Source organism: Mustela nivalis (genome assembly GCF_964662115.1).
Source record: "Mustela nivalis genome assembly, chromosome: 5".
NCBI classification, from domain to species: Eukaryota; Metazoa; Chordata; class Mammalia; order Carnivora; family Mustelidae; genus Mustela; species Mustela nivalis.
The window spans coordinates 154,238,689-154,258,802 of NC_139024.1; the positions used below are offsets into that span (position 1 = coordinate 154,238,689).

The 20,114-nt window shown below is 43.9% G+C and overlaps 1 protein-coding gene across 8 annotated transcripts in view; it reads right to left on the reverse strand.

Annotated features, from left to right (window-relative positions):
- KIAA0319 overlaps positions 1–20,114 on the reverse strand; it is a 98,613-nt gene that overhangs the window by 28,623 nt on the left and 49,876 nt on the right. For 6 of the 8 annotated variants that reach the window (XM_082731462.1, XM_082731464.1, XM_082731466.1 and 3 more), the window contains 5 exons: positions 19,199–19,296; positions 18,028–18,115; positions 16,441–16,533; positions 14,366–14,498; positions 153–381 (listed from right to left, as the gene is read on the reverse strand). In XM_082731462.1, coding sequence (XP_082587588.1) covers positions 153–381; positions 14,366–14,498; positions 16,441–16,533; positions 18,028–18,115; positions 19,199–19,296 — 641 coding nt within the window. The remainder of the gene's footprint in view (positions 1–152; positions 382–14,365; positions 14,499–16,440; positions 16,534–18,027; positions 18,116–19,198; positions 19,297–20,114) is intronic. The other 2 variants (XM_082731467.1, XM_082731468.1) reach the window with 1 other exon arrangement.

The window sequence follows — 20,114 nt, forward strand, 5'->3', positions numbered from 1 at the left end:
GGTGGGTGGGTGGGCAAGTGGTTGGATAGATGTGTAGGTGGGTGGGCAGATGAATGGATGGATGGATGGGTGGGTAGGTAGATGGGTAGGTGGGTGGGTGGGTGGGTGGATGGATAGACAGTAAAGGTCTAAAGGCAGGATATAGAACTTGCCTGCATGGCCACCTCTTTTCTCTCATTCCCTGGACCCAGGGACCACTCATAGAGGACAATCTGGTGATCGTCACTGCTCTGGTTTCCATTCAAAGTGATGGAGTTTTGGGGCAAAGTTATGGTCTGATCTGGTCCTGCATTAGCAACTGGAGGATGGTCCACAGCACTGTTGACTATGAGGGCTGCAGTTGTGGAGTTAGTGGCTCCATCCGAGTCTGCAACAGTCAGTCTACAAAAACAAGAGGAAGCCATCATGTTCCAAGAAGATGCCAAGTCTTAAGACAAATGGTCCATTTAGTCTGCCCACAATAAGCTACTTGGAAAACTCAGCAGAGGTGTAAACAGAAATTTGAGGATGAGACTAAGAAAGAACAGAGCACCTGAGGGTTTTGGTTGTTTGTTTTTAATCTGCTGCTGTTGGTTTATTTTATTTTTTGCTAGTAATACAGTCACATGATGGAGTTTTCTCTTATATGGGTTTCTGACTAGACTTGGAGATGCCAGATGAAGAAGTCTTCCTCATCCAACACGGGAGCCTCCCTCTAGTACCTGAGACAAAGAATGTGTTGGGTTTGGGTCCTGCCTTCAGGTCTGAGCACATGGAGACAGTACATCACTCATCAATTTTCATCTACAAAGCTTTTGAATATTTTTATACTTTTCTAGAGGACTTAATACAATCGTGTTTTCAGAACACTCCCTACAGACACTCCTTGAGGACCTCCTGTGGTAAACTCACTACTGATGAGGTCACAGATCAGGAAATATGGTCACTTCATCCGTCTGGGGTAAAGATGCCAATTCTGAACAGTGATGAATTCTACACAGGTGTTAACAGGAATATGATAATGGAGCTATGGGAAGAACACAGGCCCTACGTGAAGTGAGGTCTGTGCGCGGGGCCTGTGCGTTCTGTGCATCCCTTTACACTCTCCCACACACTCCATACAACCGAGATCTGAACTCTGGTTCTGGCTCTGACAGCAAACCAAGCATCTGAGAACTCTTCTCTTCAGCCAGGCTGTCAAGACACATCCCGGGCCCCTAAGGGAATTTCTTCATGGTTAAATGGGGGACAGCAGCAGTAGCTTGCCTCAACCAGACGATGAATTAAATAAAAATGAAATGGGGAGGAGTTAAGATGGCATAGGGGTAAGGGGACCTTATGCTTGCCTTGGCACTCGAACACAGCTAGGTAAATATCAAATCATTCTCAACACCCAGGAAATCGATCTGAGGGCTGAGAGAACAAACTGCCCAACAAGAGGGAGAAGAGAGGTCACATCTTGGAAGGTAGAAGGTGCAGAGATGTGATGCGGGGTGGAAAAGAGTCGGGAGTGCTGCAGAGGGTAGGGAGCCCTGATCACAGAATGGGGGGCGAGAGAGAGAGAGAGAGAGAGAGAGAGAGCATGCGCACGCAGCACACAGGGGATTGAACAAGAAAAATGCTTCCCCAAAGCCAGTTACTGAGAAAACAAGAGAGGCTGCTTATTGTGAGTTTTTACAATCAACGGAGCTCGAAGACTGAAGTTTTAGAAGTCTGCCTATAGCCTGGGAGCACAGCGGTACTCCTATGGAGGAGGGCAGAGGCCCAGGAGTGGGCAGTGTGGTCTGAGGACCCCCTGCATCGCACTGGGAGGGACAGCTCCCCTTCCTGGAGTGCATTTGGGGACAAAGAGATGGTGGGTGCCACTGCACTGCCCCACTCATTAGCACAGGGGCAGAGGCACCTGCTGATGGCAGCTAACCTGGATGCCAGCTCTTTGCTGTGCTTTATTCTAAACCCCAAGCACCTGTACATTCCTGCAACTGCCCTCCTGGGACAAACCCCTACCAGCCCCAGTGCCCCAAGACCCCCCTCCAGAGGATCATCGTGGGTCCAGGCAGTGCTGAGTCTCAAAAATTTGGAGTTTTGAAACTCTGCCAGGTGCAAGAAGTAAAACATAGAAGCAATGTGCCACTAGGTGGGCAGAGAGCTCTGATGCAGACACGGTGAAGGCAGAGATCTGAGGGACACCTGGCACATGAGGGGAGATTCTTCATTCTTCTGTGTGGGCTTACTGAACAGTGGGGCACAAACTCACCTGTCGGGGACCAAGGGAAAGGGTGGATTCCATTTTTTCCCTCTACCCAACAGCACCACTAGATTTCAGTGAGCAACAGAGTGACCCCCTCCTCATCTCCCACCCCCCCACTGCCAGGGGCGGCTGGAGCCACTTACACAAAGCCCCACCCCCTGCCCTCTGCAGGTGCTTCAATGCTAAGACAAGTATGCCTAAGAGTCAGGGCAACAGGCTTCTCCCGCAGAAAACCAGCACAAATTCCCCACATGCACCAAGTCCACTGATCAGAGCTCTGCAAAGCTGCAGCTCTAGTGGAAACAGGATCTGGCCTTTTTTAACAAGCAGACCAAAGCATACCTAGTGAAAACCTGACACACACTGGACAAAGTCCAAACACTCCTTAGTGCCGGCAAGGAAAAACTCAGCAGAGGGCTGACCTGAGGGAAAGAGCAGCCAAAATACAGCAGCAGAGAGCATGTAGCACAGACCAGACACACTTCCTGAAGCACCAGGCCCTAGACAGTACATGACCTCTTCTTACAAAGCCATTACTCTCAGGAGCAGGAAACATAACAGGCTTTCCTAACACAAAGAAGAAGATACAGACCTAGCCAAAAATGCCAAGACAGAGGAATTCATCCCAAAAAGAAGAACAAAAAAAAGGACACGGCCACAATCTAATCAATATAGATACAAACAATATGCCTGATCCAGAATTGAAAACCAAAATCATAAGGATACTAGCTGGGCTTGAGAAAAGCACAGAATATATCAGGGAATCCCTTACCACAGAGATAAAAGACCTAAAAACTAATCAGGCCAAAATAAAAAATGCTATAACTGAGATGCAAAACTGACTAGATGAAATGACCACAAAGATGGAAAAAGCAGAGGAGAGAACAGGTCACATAAAAGACAAAATTATGAAATAGAAAGCCTGAACAGACCCATAACCAGTAAGGAGATTGAAATAGTCATTAAAAATCTCCAAACAAACAAAAGCCCAGGGCCAGACGGCTTCCCGGGGGAATTCTACCAAACATTTAAAGAAGAACTAATTCCTATTCTCCTAAAACTGTTCCAAAAAATAGAAATGGAAGGAAAACTTCCATACTCATTTTATGAGGCCAGCATCACCTTGATCCCAAAACCAGGCAAGGATCCCACCAAAAAAGAGAGCTATAGACCAATATCCTTGATGAACACAGATGCGAAAATACTCAACAAAATACTAGCCAATAGGATTCAACAGTACATTAAAAAGATTATTCACCACGACCAAGTGGGATTTATTCCAGGGCTGCAAGGTTGGTTCAACATCCGCAAATCAGTCAAAGTGATACAACACATCAATAAAAGTAAGAACAAGAACCATATGATACTCTCAATAGATGCTGAAAAAGCATTTGACAAAGTTCAGCATCCCTTCCTGATCAAAACTCTTCAAAGTGTAGGGATAGAGGGCACATACCTCAATATCATCAAAGCCATCTATGAAAAACCCACCGCAAATATCATTCTCAATGGAGAAAAACTGAAAGCTTTTCCGCTAAGGTCAGGAACACGGCAGGGATGTCCATTATCACCACTGCTATTCAACATAGTACTAGAGGTCCTAGCCTCAGCAATCAGACAACAAAAGGAAATTAAAGGCATCCAAATCGGCAAAGAAGAAGTCAAATTATCACTCTTCGCAGATGATATGATACTATATGTGGAAAACCCCAAAGACTCCACTCCAAAACTGCTAGAACTTATACAGGAATTCAGTAAAGTGTCAGGATATAAAATCAATGCACAGAAATCAGTTGCATTTCTCTACACCAACAGCAAGACAGAAGAAAGGGAAATTAAGGAGTCAATCCCATTTACAATTGCACCCAAAACCATAAGATACCTAGGAATAAACCTAACCAAAGAGGCACAGAATCTATACTCAGAAAACTATAAAGTACTCATGAAAGAAATTGAGGAAGACACAAAGAAATGGAAAAATGTTCCATGCTCCTGGATTGGAAGAATAAATATTGTGAAAATGTCTATGTTACCTAAAGCAATCTACACATTTAATGCAATTCCTATCAAAGTACCATCCATCTTTTTCAAAGAAATGGAACAAATAATTCTAAAATTTATATGGAACCAGAAAAGACCTCGAATAGCTAAAGGGATATTGAAAAAGAAAGCCAACGTTGGTGGCATCACAATCCCGGACTTCAAGCTCTATTACAAAGCTGTCATCATCAAGACAGCATGGTACTGGCACAAAAACAGACACATAGATCAATGGAACAGAATAGAGAGCCCAGAAATAGACTCTCAACTCTATGGTCAACTAATCTTCGACAAAGCAGGAAAGAATGTCCAATGGAAAAAAGACAGCCTCTTCAATAAATGGTGCTGGGAAAATTGGACAGCCACATGCAGAAAAATGAAATTGGACCATTTCCTTACACCACACACAAAAATAGACTCAAAATGGATGAAGGACCTCAATGTGAGAAAGGAATCCATCAAAATCCTTGAGGAGAACACAGGCAGCAACCTCTTCGACCTCAGCCGCAGCAACATCTTCCTAGGAACAACACCAAAGGCAAGGGAAGCAAGGGCAAAAATGAACTATTGGGATTTCATCAAGATCAAAAGCTTTTGCACAGCAAAGGAAACAGTTAACAAAATCAAAAGACAACTGACAGAATGGGAGAAGATATTTGCAAACGACATATCAGATAAAGGACTAGTGTCCAGAATCTATAAAGAACTTAGCAAACTCAACACCCAAAGAACAAATAATCCAATCAAGAAATGGGCAGAGGACATGAACAGACATTTCTGCAAAGAAGACATCCAGATGGCCAACAGACACATGAAAAAGTGCTCCATATCACTTGGCATCAGGGAAATACAAATCAAAACCACAATGCGATATCACCTCACACCAGTCAGAATAGCTAAAATCAACAAGTCAGGAAATGACAGATGCTGGCAAGGATGTGGAGAAAGGGGAACCCTCCTACACTGTTGGTGGGAATGCAAGCTGGTGCAACCTCTCTGGAAAACAGCATGGAGGTTCCTCAAAATGTTGAAAATAGAACTGCCCTATGACCCAGCAATTGCACTATTGGGTATTTACCCTAAAGATACAAACGTAGTGATCCAAAGGGGCACGTGTACTCGAATGTTTATAGCAGCAATGTCCGCAATAGCCAAACTATGGAAAGAACCTAGATGTCCATCAACAGATGAATGGATCAAGAAGATGTGGTATATATACACAATGGAATACTATGCAGCCATCAAAAGAAATGAAATCTTGCCATTTGCGACAACATGGATGGAACTAGAGCGTATCATGCTTAGCGAAATAAGTCAAGCGGAGAAAGACAACTATCATATGATCTCCCTGATTTGAGGAAGTGGTGATGCAACATGGGGGCTTAAGTGGGTACGAGAAGAATAAATGAAAGAAGATGGGATTGGGAGGGAGACAAACCATAAGTGACTCTTAATCTCACAAAACAAACAGGGTTGCTGGGGGTAGGGGGTTTGGGAGAAGGGGGTGGTATTATGGACATTGGGGAGGGTATGTGTTTTGGTGAGTGCTGTGAAGTGTGTAAACCTGGTGATTCACAGACCTGTACCCCTGGGGATAAAAATATATGTTTATAAAAAATAAAAAATTATATTAAAAAAAAAGACAAAATTATGGAAAATACTGAAGCTGAAAAGAAGAGGGAAATAAATATATTAAATCATGACTGTAGACATACAGAGCTCAGCAACTCCATGAAGCACAATATCATTTCACATCATAGGAGTCCCCTAAGAAGAAGAGTGGGAAGGGGACACAAGGTTTATCTGAGCAAATTATAGCCCTAATCTGTGGAAAGAAAAAGACATCCGATCCAGGAGGCACAGAGAACTCCCATCAAAATCAACAAGAGCAGGGGCGCCTGGGTGGCTCAGTGGTTAAGCCGCTGCCTTCGGCTCAGGTCATGATCTCGGGGTCCTGGGATCGAGTCCCGCATCGGGCTCTCTGCTCAGCAGGGAGCCTGCTTCCTCCTCTCTCTCTCTCTCTGCCTGCCTCTCTGCCTACTTGTGATTTCTCTCTGTCAAACAAATAAATAAAATCTTTAAAAAAAAAATCAGGGGCGTCTGGGTGGCTCAGTGGGTTAAGCCGCTGCCTTCGGCTCAGGTCATGATCTCAGGGTCCTGGGATCGAGTCCCGCATCGGGCTCTCTGCTGAGTGGAGAGCCTGCTTTCCTCTCTCTCTCTCTCTCTCTGCCTGTCTCTCTGTCTACTTGTGCTCTCTCTGTCAAATAAAAAAAAAAAAAAATCAACAAGAGCAGGCCAACACTAAGATATATCACAGTAAAATTTGCAAAATACAGAGATAAGGAAAAAATCCTAAAAACAGCAAGGGAAAAGAAATCCCCTAACATATAAGGGAAGACAAATATGGTTAGCAGCAGATCTAACCACAGAAACTTGACAGTCCAGAAGAGAGCAGCATGATACATTCAACATGCTGAATGGGAAAAATACGCAGCCAAGAATACTTTATCCAGCAAGGCTGTCATTCAGCACAGAAGGAGAGGTTAAAGAGTTTCCCACATGAATGAAAACTAAAAGAGTTCATGAACGATAAACCAGACCTACAAGAAATATTAAATGGGACTTTTTTGAGTGGGAAAGAAAGATCAAAAGCAACAGTGGGAAAGAAAGACCAAAAACAACAAAAACTAGAAAGGAGCAGAGAAAATCTCCAGAAACAATGACTCTACAAGTCATTTACTGCATATCTCCCAATAATCACTCTGAATGTAAATGGACTAAATGTTCCAATAAAGAGAAATAGGGTATCAGAATGGATGAAAAACAAGACTCATCTATATACTTTCTATAAGAGACACATTTTAGACCCAAAGACACCTCCAGATTTAAAGTGAGGGGATGAAAAACCATGTATCATGCTAATGGACATCAGAGGAAAGCCAGAGTAGCAATACTTGTATCAGACAAACGAGATTCTAAAACAAAGACTATAACAAGAGATGAAGAAGGGCATTATATCATAATTATAGGGTCTATCCATCAAGAAGATCTAACAACTGTAAATATTAATGATACCAACTTAGGAGCCCCAAATACATATAGCAATTAATAACAAACATAAACTCATTGATAACAATACAATAATAATAGAGCCTTGCCGGCACTAAGTAGTGTTTGGACTTTGTCCACTTAAATCAATGGACAAATAATCTAAGCAGATCAACAAGGAAACAATGGCTTTGAATGACACAGAGAACCACATGTACTTAACAGATATATTCAGAATACTGTATCCTAAAGCAGCAGAATACACATTCATCCTGAGTGCACATGGAACATTCTCCAGAATAGATCACATACTAGGTCACAAATCAACCCTCAAGAAATACAAGAAGATTGAGATCACACCATGCATATTTTCAGACCGCAATACTATGAAACTTAAAGTCAACCACAAGAAAAAATTGGGAAAGAACACAAATACACAGAAGTTAAAGAACATCCTACTAAAGAATGAATGGGATAACCAGGAAATTAAAGAAGAAATAAATAAAATACATGGAAATGAATGAAAATAAAAACATGACACTCCAAAACCTTTGGGACGTAGCAAAGGCAGTCCTAAGATGGAAATATATAATAATGCAGGTCTTCCTCTAAGAAGCAAGAAAAATCTCAAATATACAACCTAACTTCACACCTGAAGAATCCAGAAAAGGAAGAGCAAATAAAGCCTAAATCCCCCAAGAGAAGAGAAGTAAAAAGATTAGAGCAGAAATAAATGTTATAGAATCTTAAAACAAGAAAGAAAGAAAGAAAGAAAGAGAAAAAAAAATCAATTAAACCAGGATCTGCTTCTTTGAAATAACTAATAAAATAGACAAACCCCTAGCCAAACTTAACAAAAACAAAAGAGAAAATGTCCAATTAAATAAAATCACAAATGAGAGGGGAGAAATAACAACCAATTCCAAAGAAATACAAAAAAAGTATAAGAGCATGTTGTGAAAAACTATATGCCAACAAACTGAACAACCTGGAAGAAATGGATAAACTCCCAGAAACTTACAAACTACCAAAACTGAACCAGGAAGAAACAGAAAAGTTGAACAGACACATAACCAGCAAGGAAATTGAAGCAGTAATCAAAAATCTCCCAACAAAAAAAAATCCAGAATTCCCAGAGGAATTCTACCAAACATTTAAAGAAGGTTTAATACCTATTCTTCTCAAACTGTTCCAAAAAATAGAAAAAAGAGAAAACTTCCAAACTTACTCTCTGAGGCCAGCATTACCCTGGTAGAAAAACCAGAAAAAGACCCCACTACACAAGAGAAAAGGCACTATAAAAGAGAAATCGGCATGCAGACGCTGTCGCATTTCTATACAACAATAATGAAGCAGCAGAAAGAGAAATTAAAGAGTCAATACCATTTACAGTTGCAACAAAAACCATAAGATACCTAGTAATAAACCTAACCACCAAATGGGTAAAAGACCTATACTCTGAAAATGATAGAACATACATAAAAGAAATCAAAGATGACAGAAAGAAATGGAAAAACATTCTATGCTCATGGATTGAAAGAACAAATATTTTTAACATGTCTATACTACCCAAAGCAATCTACACATTTAATGCAATACCCATTAAAATACCACCAGCATTTTTCACAGAGCTAGAACAAATAATCCTAAAACTTGTATGGAACCACAAGAGACCCCGAGTAGCCAAAGCATTCTTGAGAAAGGAAAGCAAAGCCTAGTGGCATCACAATTCTGGACTTCAAGCTCTATTATGAAGCTGTAATCATCAAAACAGTATGGTATTGGCACAAAAGCAGACAGATCAGTAGAACAGAATAGAGACCCCAGAAGTGGGTCCTCAACTCTATGGTCCACTAATCTTCAACAAGGCAGGAAAGAATATTGAGTATAAAAGGACAGTCTCTTCAACAAATGGTGGTGTAAAAATTGCCAGCTGCGTGCAGAAGAATGAAACTGGACCACTTTCTTACACCACACACAAAAATAAACTCAAAATGGATGAAACACCTAAATGTGAGATAGAAATCCATCAAAATCCTAGAGAGCACAGGCAGCAACCTCTGTGACCTTGGCCAGAGCAACTTGTCACTAGGCACGTCTCTGGAGGCAAGGGAAACAAAAGCAAAAATGAACTATTGGGATTTCATCAAGATAAAAACTTCTGCACAGCAAAGGAAAAAGTCAACAAGACTAAGCAACCTATGGCATGGAAGAAGATATTTGCAAATGACATATTAGATAAAGGGCTAATATGCAAAATCTATAAAGAACTGATCAAAATCTATAAAGAACTGATCAAACACCTAAAGAACAAATAATCCAATCAAGAAATGGGCAGAGGGGGGCGCCTGGGTGGCTCAGTGGGTTAGGCTGCTGCCTTCGGCTCAGGTCATGATCTCAGGGTCCTGGGATCGAGTCCCGCATCGGACTCTCTGCTCCATGGGGAGCCTGCTTCCCTCTCTCTCTCTGCCTGCCTCTCCATCTACTTGTGATTTCTCTCTGTCAAATAAATAAAATCTTTAAAAGAAAAAAAAAAAGAAATGGGCAGAGGACATGAACAGACATTTCGGCAAAGAAGACATCTAGATGGCCAACAGACACATGAAAAAATGCTCCACATCACTCGGCATCAGGGAAATACAAAGCAAAACCACAGTGAGATATCACCTCACACCAGTCAGAATGGCTAAATTTAACAAGTCAGGAAATGACAGATGCTGGCGAAGATGCAGAAAAAGGGGAACCCTCCTACACTGTTGGCGGGAATGCAAGCTGGTGCAGCCACTCTGGGAAACAGCATGGAGGTTCCTCAAAAAGTTAAAAATAGAGCTGCCCTATGACCCAGCAACTGCACCTGTGCAACTGTACAGGTATTTATCCAAAGGATACAAAAATACTAATTCGAAGGGGCACATGCACCCCATTGCTTATAGCAGTATTATCAACAACAGCCAAATTACGGAAGCAGCCCAAATGTCCACTGGCTGATGAAAGGATAAAGCAGATGTGGTACATACAATGGAATATCACTCAGCCATCAGAAAGGATGAATTCTTGCCACTTGCAATGACGTGGATGGAGCTAGAAAGTACTACGTGAAGTTAAATAAGTCAGAGAAAGACAAAATCATATGATTTCACTCCTCTGTGGAATTGAAGAAACAAAACAGATGGACATAGGGGAAGGAAGAAAAAAAAATTAAGAGAGAGGGAGGCAAACCATGGGGGACTCTGAACTGCAGAGAACAAACTGAGGATTGCTGGAGGGCAGAATGCGGAGGACGGGGTAGCTGGCTGATGGGCGTGGAGGAGGGCACGTGACGTGATGAGCACTGGGTGTTACAGGTAAGTGATGCATCAATGAACTCTACTCCTAAAACCCATATTACATTATATGTTAGCTAACTAGAATTTAAATAAAATGTTGAAATTTTAAAAAAGAATCAAAAGCACCTCATAAAGTGGGGTGAACATTGGTGAAGTTACAGACTGAGTATCTGTGTCCCCCCTGTTTAAATTCTTATGATGAAACCTAATCCCTAATGTGACCGATACTTGGAGTGGGGCCTTCGAGAGGTGATTAGGTCATGAGGGCAGAGAATGGATTAGCGCCCTTGCAAGAGACCTCGGAGACACCCCACCCCTCCTGCCATGTGAGGGCGTAGGGAGAAGCCGGCTACCTGTAAACCAGGAAATGGGCCTTCACCACACACCTAATCCGCCAGCACCTTGATCTTGTACTGCCCAGCCTGCCCTTGTTCTGCCCATGAGAAACAAATTTCTGTCACTTAGAAGCCACCCAATTTACAATATTTTTGTTCTAACAACCCAAACAGACAACGAGTGTACAAGCATCTGTCGGAGCCCCTGCTGCCAGTCCCGCTGCGTACACACCTAGAAGCAAGATTGCAGACACAGTTAATTCCACGGTGGGTGTGTGAGGAGCTGACACGCTACTCTCCACACGGGTGCACCATTTTACTTTCCCACCAGCAGCGCCTAAGGGCTCCCATGACACCACATCCTCACCAACGCTTATTTTCCATGTTTTAAAAATAATGGCCATCCTAATGGGGTAAACTACTTCTTACGCTGAGATTTCGAATAAACCAAAACAAACGTTTTCATGACACATGTACAACGTAAAACACACCAGAGCACCTCTGTGAACTGTTTAGTCAAAGATGAATCCAGTCAGATGCTTGGGAGTTTCTAAACCTACGCAGACTTTGGGAGATTCATAAATATATGGACGCATGGACAGGTGGACTGCTCTGAAACCAGTAGATTCTTCAATGGGTATATGAGACCTTAAAAATATAGTTAAGTCAAAATATGTAGGATGCAATTAAAGAGTACTTAGAAGAAAATTAAAGTCTTAAAAGCTTTACAGACATTTAAGAAAGATCTAATATGAATGATCCAAGATTCTACTCTAAGAACTTAGAAGAACAAAGTGAATCAAAAGTTAATAGAAGTAAAGAAATAATAAAGATATGAGCAGAAACCAACAACTTAGAAAGTAGACAAAATTAACACAGCTCTGGTTAGGGGTTTTTTGGAAAGATAAACAAAATTAACAAAATTCATAATGAGATTGAACAGAACAAAGAGATAACATAGGTCACCAATAAAGTAAATGAAAAGGGGGTTATCACCACAGATCTAATGGGTATGAAAGGATAATACGAAAATACTATAAAACCCTTTGTGCCAACAAATTTGACAAATTAGATGGAACAAATTTCTTGCAAAATACAACTTACCAAAAACCTACACAAGAAAAAAAAAAGCAACAGAAAATATAAATAGCCATACAACTATTTTAAAAATTGCATTTCCTATCCAAAACTTTCCCGGAAAGAAAACTCCAGACGCAGTGATTTCACTGGGAATTCTGTCAGACATTCAAGGAAGAAACACTACCAGCTGTTCACAAATGTTTCATAAAGTAGAAGAGGATCGATCACAGGTCGCCTTGTCTCATTAGGCCAGTGTGATCCTCATACCCAAAGTTGACAGACATTGCAAAAAAAGAGAGAACAGCATTAACCAATATCTCTCATGTACTCAAAAAATCCTTACCAAAATATTAGCAAATTTAATCCAATGCTATATAAAAAGGATATCATGAGCAAATACCATTTACCCCATGAATGCAAAGTTGATTAAACATTCAAAAATACCACACAACACATAAAAGTAACTCAAAAGACATCATAGATCTAAATATAAAAACCGAGAACTATAGAAGTTCTACAAAAAAACATAGGAGGAAATCTTTACTATCTTAGGACAGGCAAAGATTACTTAATTAGAACACAAAAAGCATGAAAAAGAAAAAAAAACTGATGAATTAGATTTCATCAAAACATAAAATTCCTGCTCTTTTGAAGATTAAGAAAATATAGTTGATCTTAGCCAAAAGGTTGAGAAGCTACTGAAACATTAAAAAATTAAAAAAAAAATCATATACTGGCAGGAAATATCCACAACACATATATAAAATAATGAGCTTGTTTCAGAATGTATAAAGACTTGGGATGCCTAGGAGGCTCAGCCGATTAAGCCTCTGCCTTTGGCTCAGGTTATGAGCCCAGAGCGCTGGGTTCGAGCCACATGCTGGGCTCCCTGCTCAGCAGGAAGACATCTTCTTCCTCTCCCTCTGCTGCTGCTTCCCCTACTTGTGTGCACAATCTCTCTGTGTCAAATAAATAAATAAAAACCTTTAAAAAATGTATAAAGACTCTTAAAACAATGCAATTTTTTTAATAAGGAAAGGAGGGGCACCTGGTGGCTCAGTTGATAGAGCATGTGTGATCCTTAACCTTAGGGTTATGAGTTTGAGCTCCATGTTGAGGCAGTTCACTTAAAAAGATAAAGGGAACATTTAAAAAAATAAAATAGGAAAGGGATACTTCACAAAATAAATATATGAATGACCAGTAAGCAGCTGAAAATATGCTTAATATCATTTGTCATCAGGAAAATGCAAATTAAAACCATAATGAGATACTACCACTCATTAAATTAAATAAAATTAAAAAGACTGACTAGAGCAAGTATTGGTGAGGACGTGGACACTGGAACGTCATGAATGTACTTTGGTGCACCCACCTTGGGAAAGAGTTTGGCAATTTCTTAGAACACAAACTCACCTTAGAACCGGACCTTCCCACTACTCCACAATTTACCCCACAAAAATGAAAATATCTGTCCATGTGAAGACTTAAAATAAAGGTCAGTGGCAGCTTTATTTGTAGTAGTTCGAAGCTGCAAACAGCCCAGATGTCCATACTGGACGGAAGGATAGGTAGACTGTGGCAGCCACAGGTAGGAATAGTGAATAGTGCTCCGCGATAAACAGGAACAGACTTGACAGAGACAACACAAATGAATCGCAATCATTTGCAGAGGGGAAGACAACACGGGTAAAAAGGAGTACATATCACATGATTCCATTTATGTAAAATTCTAGACAGTACAAAATAATTTAAACTGACAGAAAGCAGTTCGGGGTTGCCCAAGGACAGAGTGGAGAGAGAGACGGAAACCCAAGGGGCACGAGACTTCCAGGTTGAGGGACATGTTTCTTATCTTGTGATGATGGTTTTCTGGATATCCTCATGTCAAAACTCATCAAGTCTTATACCTTAAACACGCACATTTTATTACACTTCAGGTGTATCTTTAAAAGTTATGAAAAGAAAAAGATTAAGAAACACATGAATCATACAACCCTGCCTCACTTTGAAGATACACAATTTCTGTCACATAACATCACAGCAAAAAGATGCCATCCGTGGACATTCCTGACAACCAAAACCAGATGTGTGCAACAAACAGGCACTTCTAATCCAGAGTCATCCACGAGCATGTCAGTTGAAAGTGGGTGTCGACCAAAACTCCCAAGGAAACTCCAAGGTCAAGAGGCCTTGACCTCTTGGTCACAATGAAAAGAAGCCCAGCGTAGGGTAGAGGCATCAGTTTAAGCAAACAGCCACAACACAAGTTTGGAAAGCACAGCAAAGGTAGGGAAACCACTTGCCTGAAAGTGTAGTTTCCGGGGATGAGGTTAGACAGACGGAGTACAGGGGAGTCAGCTGGGGTCTTCTCCTCTCGGGAGGGGCCACTAATTTCTTCCCAGCGATAACTCACGATTTTAGAGTCATCTGTACTTTCTAGAAAGATTTAAAAATAAGTGAAGGCTAATCATATGATCTCTCCGATATGAGGAATTTGAGAGTCAGGGCAGGGGGATGTGGGGCATAGGAAAGGATAAAATGAAACAAAATGGGATCAGGAGGGAGACAAACCATAAGAGACTCTTAATCTCACAAAACACACTGAGGGTTGCTTGGGGGCTGGGAGCTAGGGATAAAGTGGCTGGGCTGATGGACACTGGGGAGGGTATGTGCTATGGTGAGTGCTGTGAACTGTGTAAGCTTGATGATTCACAGACCTGAACCTCTGGGGCTAGTAATACATTGAATGTTAATAAAAATAATTTAAAAAATAAGTGAAGGCTAGAATGAAATGCAACAACAGTTAAACATAAATTTTGTAATTTATCAACTTCATGCTTAAATTTGTTTTTGCATGAAATTATTTAATTACATAGATAGTTCTCCCTAAACTGTCATCACTATATTCCTCCTGAATTTCCATCAGACTTGAGTGAGGCTGTTTTCATTCAGTTGTGAACTAAAACAAAAAAACAAAAACAAAACAAAACAAAAGCCACAGTGCCAGGCGCTCTTGCTTTTTTAAGGAGTCAAGCAGATGTACCACACTGAAATGCTACTTCTACCCATCTCAACAACGCATGTGATAACTTTCTAGCATTTTCCAAAGATATCTGAACTGACAGACTGATAAAGAATTAAGAGATGTGGGGTGCCTGGGTGGCACAGTGGGTAAAGCCTCTGCCCTTGGCTCAGGTCATGATCTCAGGGTCCTGGGATTGAGTCCTGCATCGAGCTCTCTGCTCAGCAGGGAGCCTGCTTCCCCCTCTCTCTCTACCTGCCTGCTTGTGATCTCTGTCTGTCAAACAGATAAATAAAATCTCTAAGAAAAAAAAGAATTAAGAGATGCTTACATATAAATATAATACACCTTTCCTACCGACATCATTAAAGTGTAAATCCACAGAAAAGGAATATCCACAAGAAAACTTCCCTTTTCCGCTTTAGGAGAGAGCAAAACAGGAGTGTTAGACAGAGTCACAGAGACAGAGCTGGAAGGGAGGCAGCTGCATCTAACTCAGTTAAAGAACAAACTAGTTCAAGTGACAGATTAATCATCACAGTTTCCTGTACCTAAACCGTCCAGCATTAGAGAAATCAAAACATGCTACGTTTCCTCATGTAAATATTTTCATCTAAACTATGCTTTGTTTCCATGCTGTAAGGAGGAAATGTAAGGAGGCTCTTTATATCTGAATGGGCGCAGATGATCACGTCAGTGTGACTTCTATGTGTCTGCAGACTGAGAAGCGGAGCAGCCCCAGCAGTGGACAGGTACCCTTCTCCCACTGACCAATGCAACTATTCTGCATGCCACAGGGTGTGGTAGTAGCTTTGTGGTTAAATGTACATGAATGCAAAGACCAGGTACACTGAGATTGAACATACCTTGTGATACACGGTCACAGATCTGCATCTGTCTATACTAACATACTGTCAAACACAGGGAGTGTTTTCATCCACTCTCATGTGCATGGACGCCCGGAGTCAGACGCAGCCCCTCGCACACGGAGGAGAAGGAATGATGTCCGACTGAAGGAACAAGCACTGCCCACCCTAGACGAAGGCAACCATTCTTCTGTTTAAGTGATTTTCCCGTTGTTCATCACATATACCTCATTAAAAGGAGATTCTCTAAGAATTGCTTTACTTCCAGATCAACACCTAGGCCCTGGAGAAGTCTCCATGGATGGCTGGGACACTGCTGACTGCAAGGTGAGCACGGGGCAGGGGCTGTGACGAAGGGTCCCAAGGGCTGTGAGCCACACGCCCAATGACAGAGACGCCCCTGCGTCCGCACGGGTGTGTGAGCCCTCCCAGCACCATGAAACCTCGCAGCATGCAGGGCAGAGAGGCCCTGAGTGTCACAGATACCCACGGCTGCCATCAATGAAGGCTGACGTCAGAGGCAGGGTGAGTGCTTGCGTCTGGGGAGACACCACCGCGGTAGGGGGCAGGTTGACTCTTCTGGCTGTGTGGGAGAGAAAAGGACACTGACTGAGCACAGATCATAACCTTGTTAAATCATCTGCGTTTTAGAAGTTGGTTACAGGGGCACCTGGGTGGCTCAGTGGGTTAAGCCTCTGCCTTGGCTCAGTTCATGATCTCAGGGTCCTGGGATCGAGCCCCGCATGGGACGATCTGCTCAGCAGGGAGCCTGATACCCCCCTCCCCCCTGCCTCTCTGCCTACTTGTGATCTTGCTCTCTCTGTCAAATAAATAAAATCTTTTTAAAAATAAATAAAATAAATAAATAGCAGTTGGTTTTAAACATCCTGTAAGAAGGTTTGTCCTGGGGCGCCTGGGTGGCTCAGTCACTTAAACATCTGCCTTAGGTTCGGGTCATGATCCCGGGGTCCCAGGATCGAGTGTGCATGGGGCTTCCCATTCCACAAGGAGTCTGCTCCTCCCTCTGCCCAGTCTCTCTTGCGCTTTCACTCTCTCTCTCAAATAAATAAAATCTTTGTTTTCTATTTTATCTTATTTTATTGTACTTATTTGTCAGAGTGAGCACACACAAAGGGAAGGGGTTAGGGGAGAGGAACAAACAGACTCCTTGCTGAGCAGGGAGCCTGATGTGGAACTCAATCCCAGGACCCTGGGACCAAGACCTGAGCTGAGGGCAGATGCTTAACCAACTAAGCCATACAGGCGTCCCAATAAATAAAATCTTAAAAAAAAAGAAGAAGAAGAAAGAAAAAGGCATTTATCCTACAGACCTCAACTGTGGAGATTATTTCCCAAAGTTCTGGAACCTTCCTGTTAAGTTTTAGGGGCTTGTCTGAAGATTTACATTTCTGCAGGCAAGCGCAGGCTCGGGGCCGTGGGTATTAATAACGCAGGCGCCATCACAGACCATGAGTGGTAGCTGCAGGCGAGGAGTGGAGTATGGTTCCAGCTCCTGCAACCGTCACCTGGGGCTTAACTCTTCGACCGCAGGTCCCCCCACCCCACCCCAAAACCGCGCTCCACCCGAGAAAGTGCTTAGGCGGAATGTGCAAAGCCCGAGGGCTGGCTGGGAGACAGAGCAGGCAGAGCGTGGGCCTCCTCGGGTGTGTAGGTTGTGCCCACCCGGACTAAGGGCCCCTGTGTCTAGTTCATACAAATGCGCTGCCCTGTGGGCGGGCCACGGCCTGAGTGCTCACTGCCCTGGGGCGGGGGGGGGCCTCAGCTGACGGAGTCTGAAAGCCGCACTGCACCCCTGCGGAAGGCAAGGCTGGGTCACGGGGAAGGGAAACAGAGGCAGCCGCAGAGAAGGCAAAGGGCCCGCAGATCGCTACCCTCAGGCCAGCAGTAAGTAACCTGGCAACCTGGAACAGCAGAAAAACTGAGAACTCAGAAAGGAAAACAAAAGAGCAAAGGAGAATCCAAATATAAGAATTGGAAATAGATTGCAAAGTTATTCGGGCACCCGGAATGGAGACGAAGGCGCACAACACGAGGCCATCCTCTCCGGCAGGCTTACCTGGCTTAACGGTGACATTGACAAATCCTTCTCCAAAGGCACTGTCACTAGAAACTGCTACTTTGAAGGCATAAAGTCCTGCCGACAGCTGCAACACACAGAAAGTGACGCAGGTGAACACGCGAAAGACAGGACAGGTCCGCGGCCTAGGAAGTCCGAACACCTCGCAGCAGCCATTGTCCCGGCGCTGAGCAGAGCGCAGGGGCTGGGGTGCGTCTCCTCGGGGCCGTGCACACACTGCCCCCAGCTCAAAGATCACCCAGAAAGGCCCGCGGCCTCGTCACAGTCGCTCAGGGGCCAGAGGAGCCGAGGGCAACAGCTGGTGAACTCGTGTGCTTGGCAGTCAGTGGTCTGGGTGCCGCACTCGGGGCAGCCGGGCTCCGGGACGCGGGGAGAGGGGAGCTCCCGCTGCCCCCACCGCTGTGTGGCCTCGGGAACAGAGAAGAGATAATCATCGGGTGGGAAACCAGACCCCGGCAGCTCAGTCAGTTTATTCAACCTCCTGGGCCAGGAGGGGGCGGGTTTCTTCAGGGAGGGGCTGACCTCCTGGAGCAGCATCTCACAGGGAGTTTGTGAGCTGGGATGGGATCACTGGCAGCTCAGAAATGTGCCTGCTTGGGAAGCAGAGAAAACCGGAATGTCTCCACCACTGCAAAGAACACGGCTGGGGCATCTGAGGGGCTCAGTCAGAGAAGCGTCTGCCTTCAGCTCACGTCACGATCTCAGGGTTCTGGGATGGAGCCCCGCGTCGGGCTCCCTGCTCAGTGGGGAGTCTCCTTCTCCCTCTCCCTTTGCCCCTCCCCTCTGCTCACGCTCTCTCTCTTGCTCTCTCTGATAAATAAATAAAATCTTTGAAATTTAAAAAAAGAAAGAGAGAGAGAGAACTAGAGAGAATGGGACTTGGAAGGCAGCCTTTGCAGCCTCACCCCAGAGACCCCTGGGCACACCTGGCCGCTTTTCTCCAAGCCGATACCCAAGTCACTCAAGTAAACTCCAGCTAGCTGGAAATCTCCTGTCCTCCTCTTGCTCTGTCTGTCTACACGGTTGGAACTTCATTCATTTATCACCTTCTTCTGACCTTAGTCCTAAAACAGATTTCAGGTTCGACAGCTAAAGCGGTAACAGAGTTCTCTGGGGGGACCTCAGGGACAACCAGTGTCCAGTTACTCACGTGAGAGAGATGAAGAGTTTGCGTGTGTCTGTCTTTTATTTCATCTTGGTAGTCTCCAGGGTGGCTTACTAAACTCCATTCATAGCTGTAGGTGGCTTCTGAGAGCGAAAAAAGAAATAGGAGTAGTCACAGATTCGGAAAGGTCGCTGTAGGCCATCTGGAGGGAAAAGGCGGGCAGCCCCGACTCCGGCAGGAGGGGAACCGAGACTCTGAACGCGGCCGTCCGCGCTCATCCCGGTAAGGGAGAGCAAGGCTTCCTATCCTTTTAAGGTAAAATTCCTGTTTCATTAGAAGAACATACAGCTAATGGAAAACTCATGAAATGCAGGAAGTGAAAAAAAGAAAATCGTGTCCCCGATCTCACACGCAGCATTTGACAGCTTTCCTTTCAGGGTGACTGTCTACACGGACACTTCCACACGGTGTAACCCACTGTACTTCTCCTCCTTTTAATGAAAGGCAAGGAGATCTCCATTTGTAGCATCTGTTGCGGGGGTTTAAGGACACGAACACGGACTAAGCCTCCTGCATGAAGATGGAGCTGTCTCCCCACGAGACACTAGCAGTTCAGGGGGGAAGGGCCTCCTCAGCCAACGGCTTTCAAGGCAAATGCCAAATGCCACCTCTGCGCTGAGGCCGCCCATATGTGACTGGGGGGACGCGAAGGAACGAAGCTGGATGAGAAGCGTTCCACACGACAAGAGCGAAAGAAAGAAAGAATACCTCGGATGGGTCAGGGCACAGCACCCATGTTTGCTGAAGGGGAGAGCGTTGCTCGAGCTGAAGAAAGGGCACTTTGAGCAACGTGTTTTGTAGAGCTGCCGTGGGGTGTCCTGAGAACCTCAGAGCCCCGTGGGCAGCGCTGTCCCATCTGTCAGCAGAGCTCCGGGCACACTGCCCGTCTCCTCACGGTGCA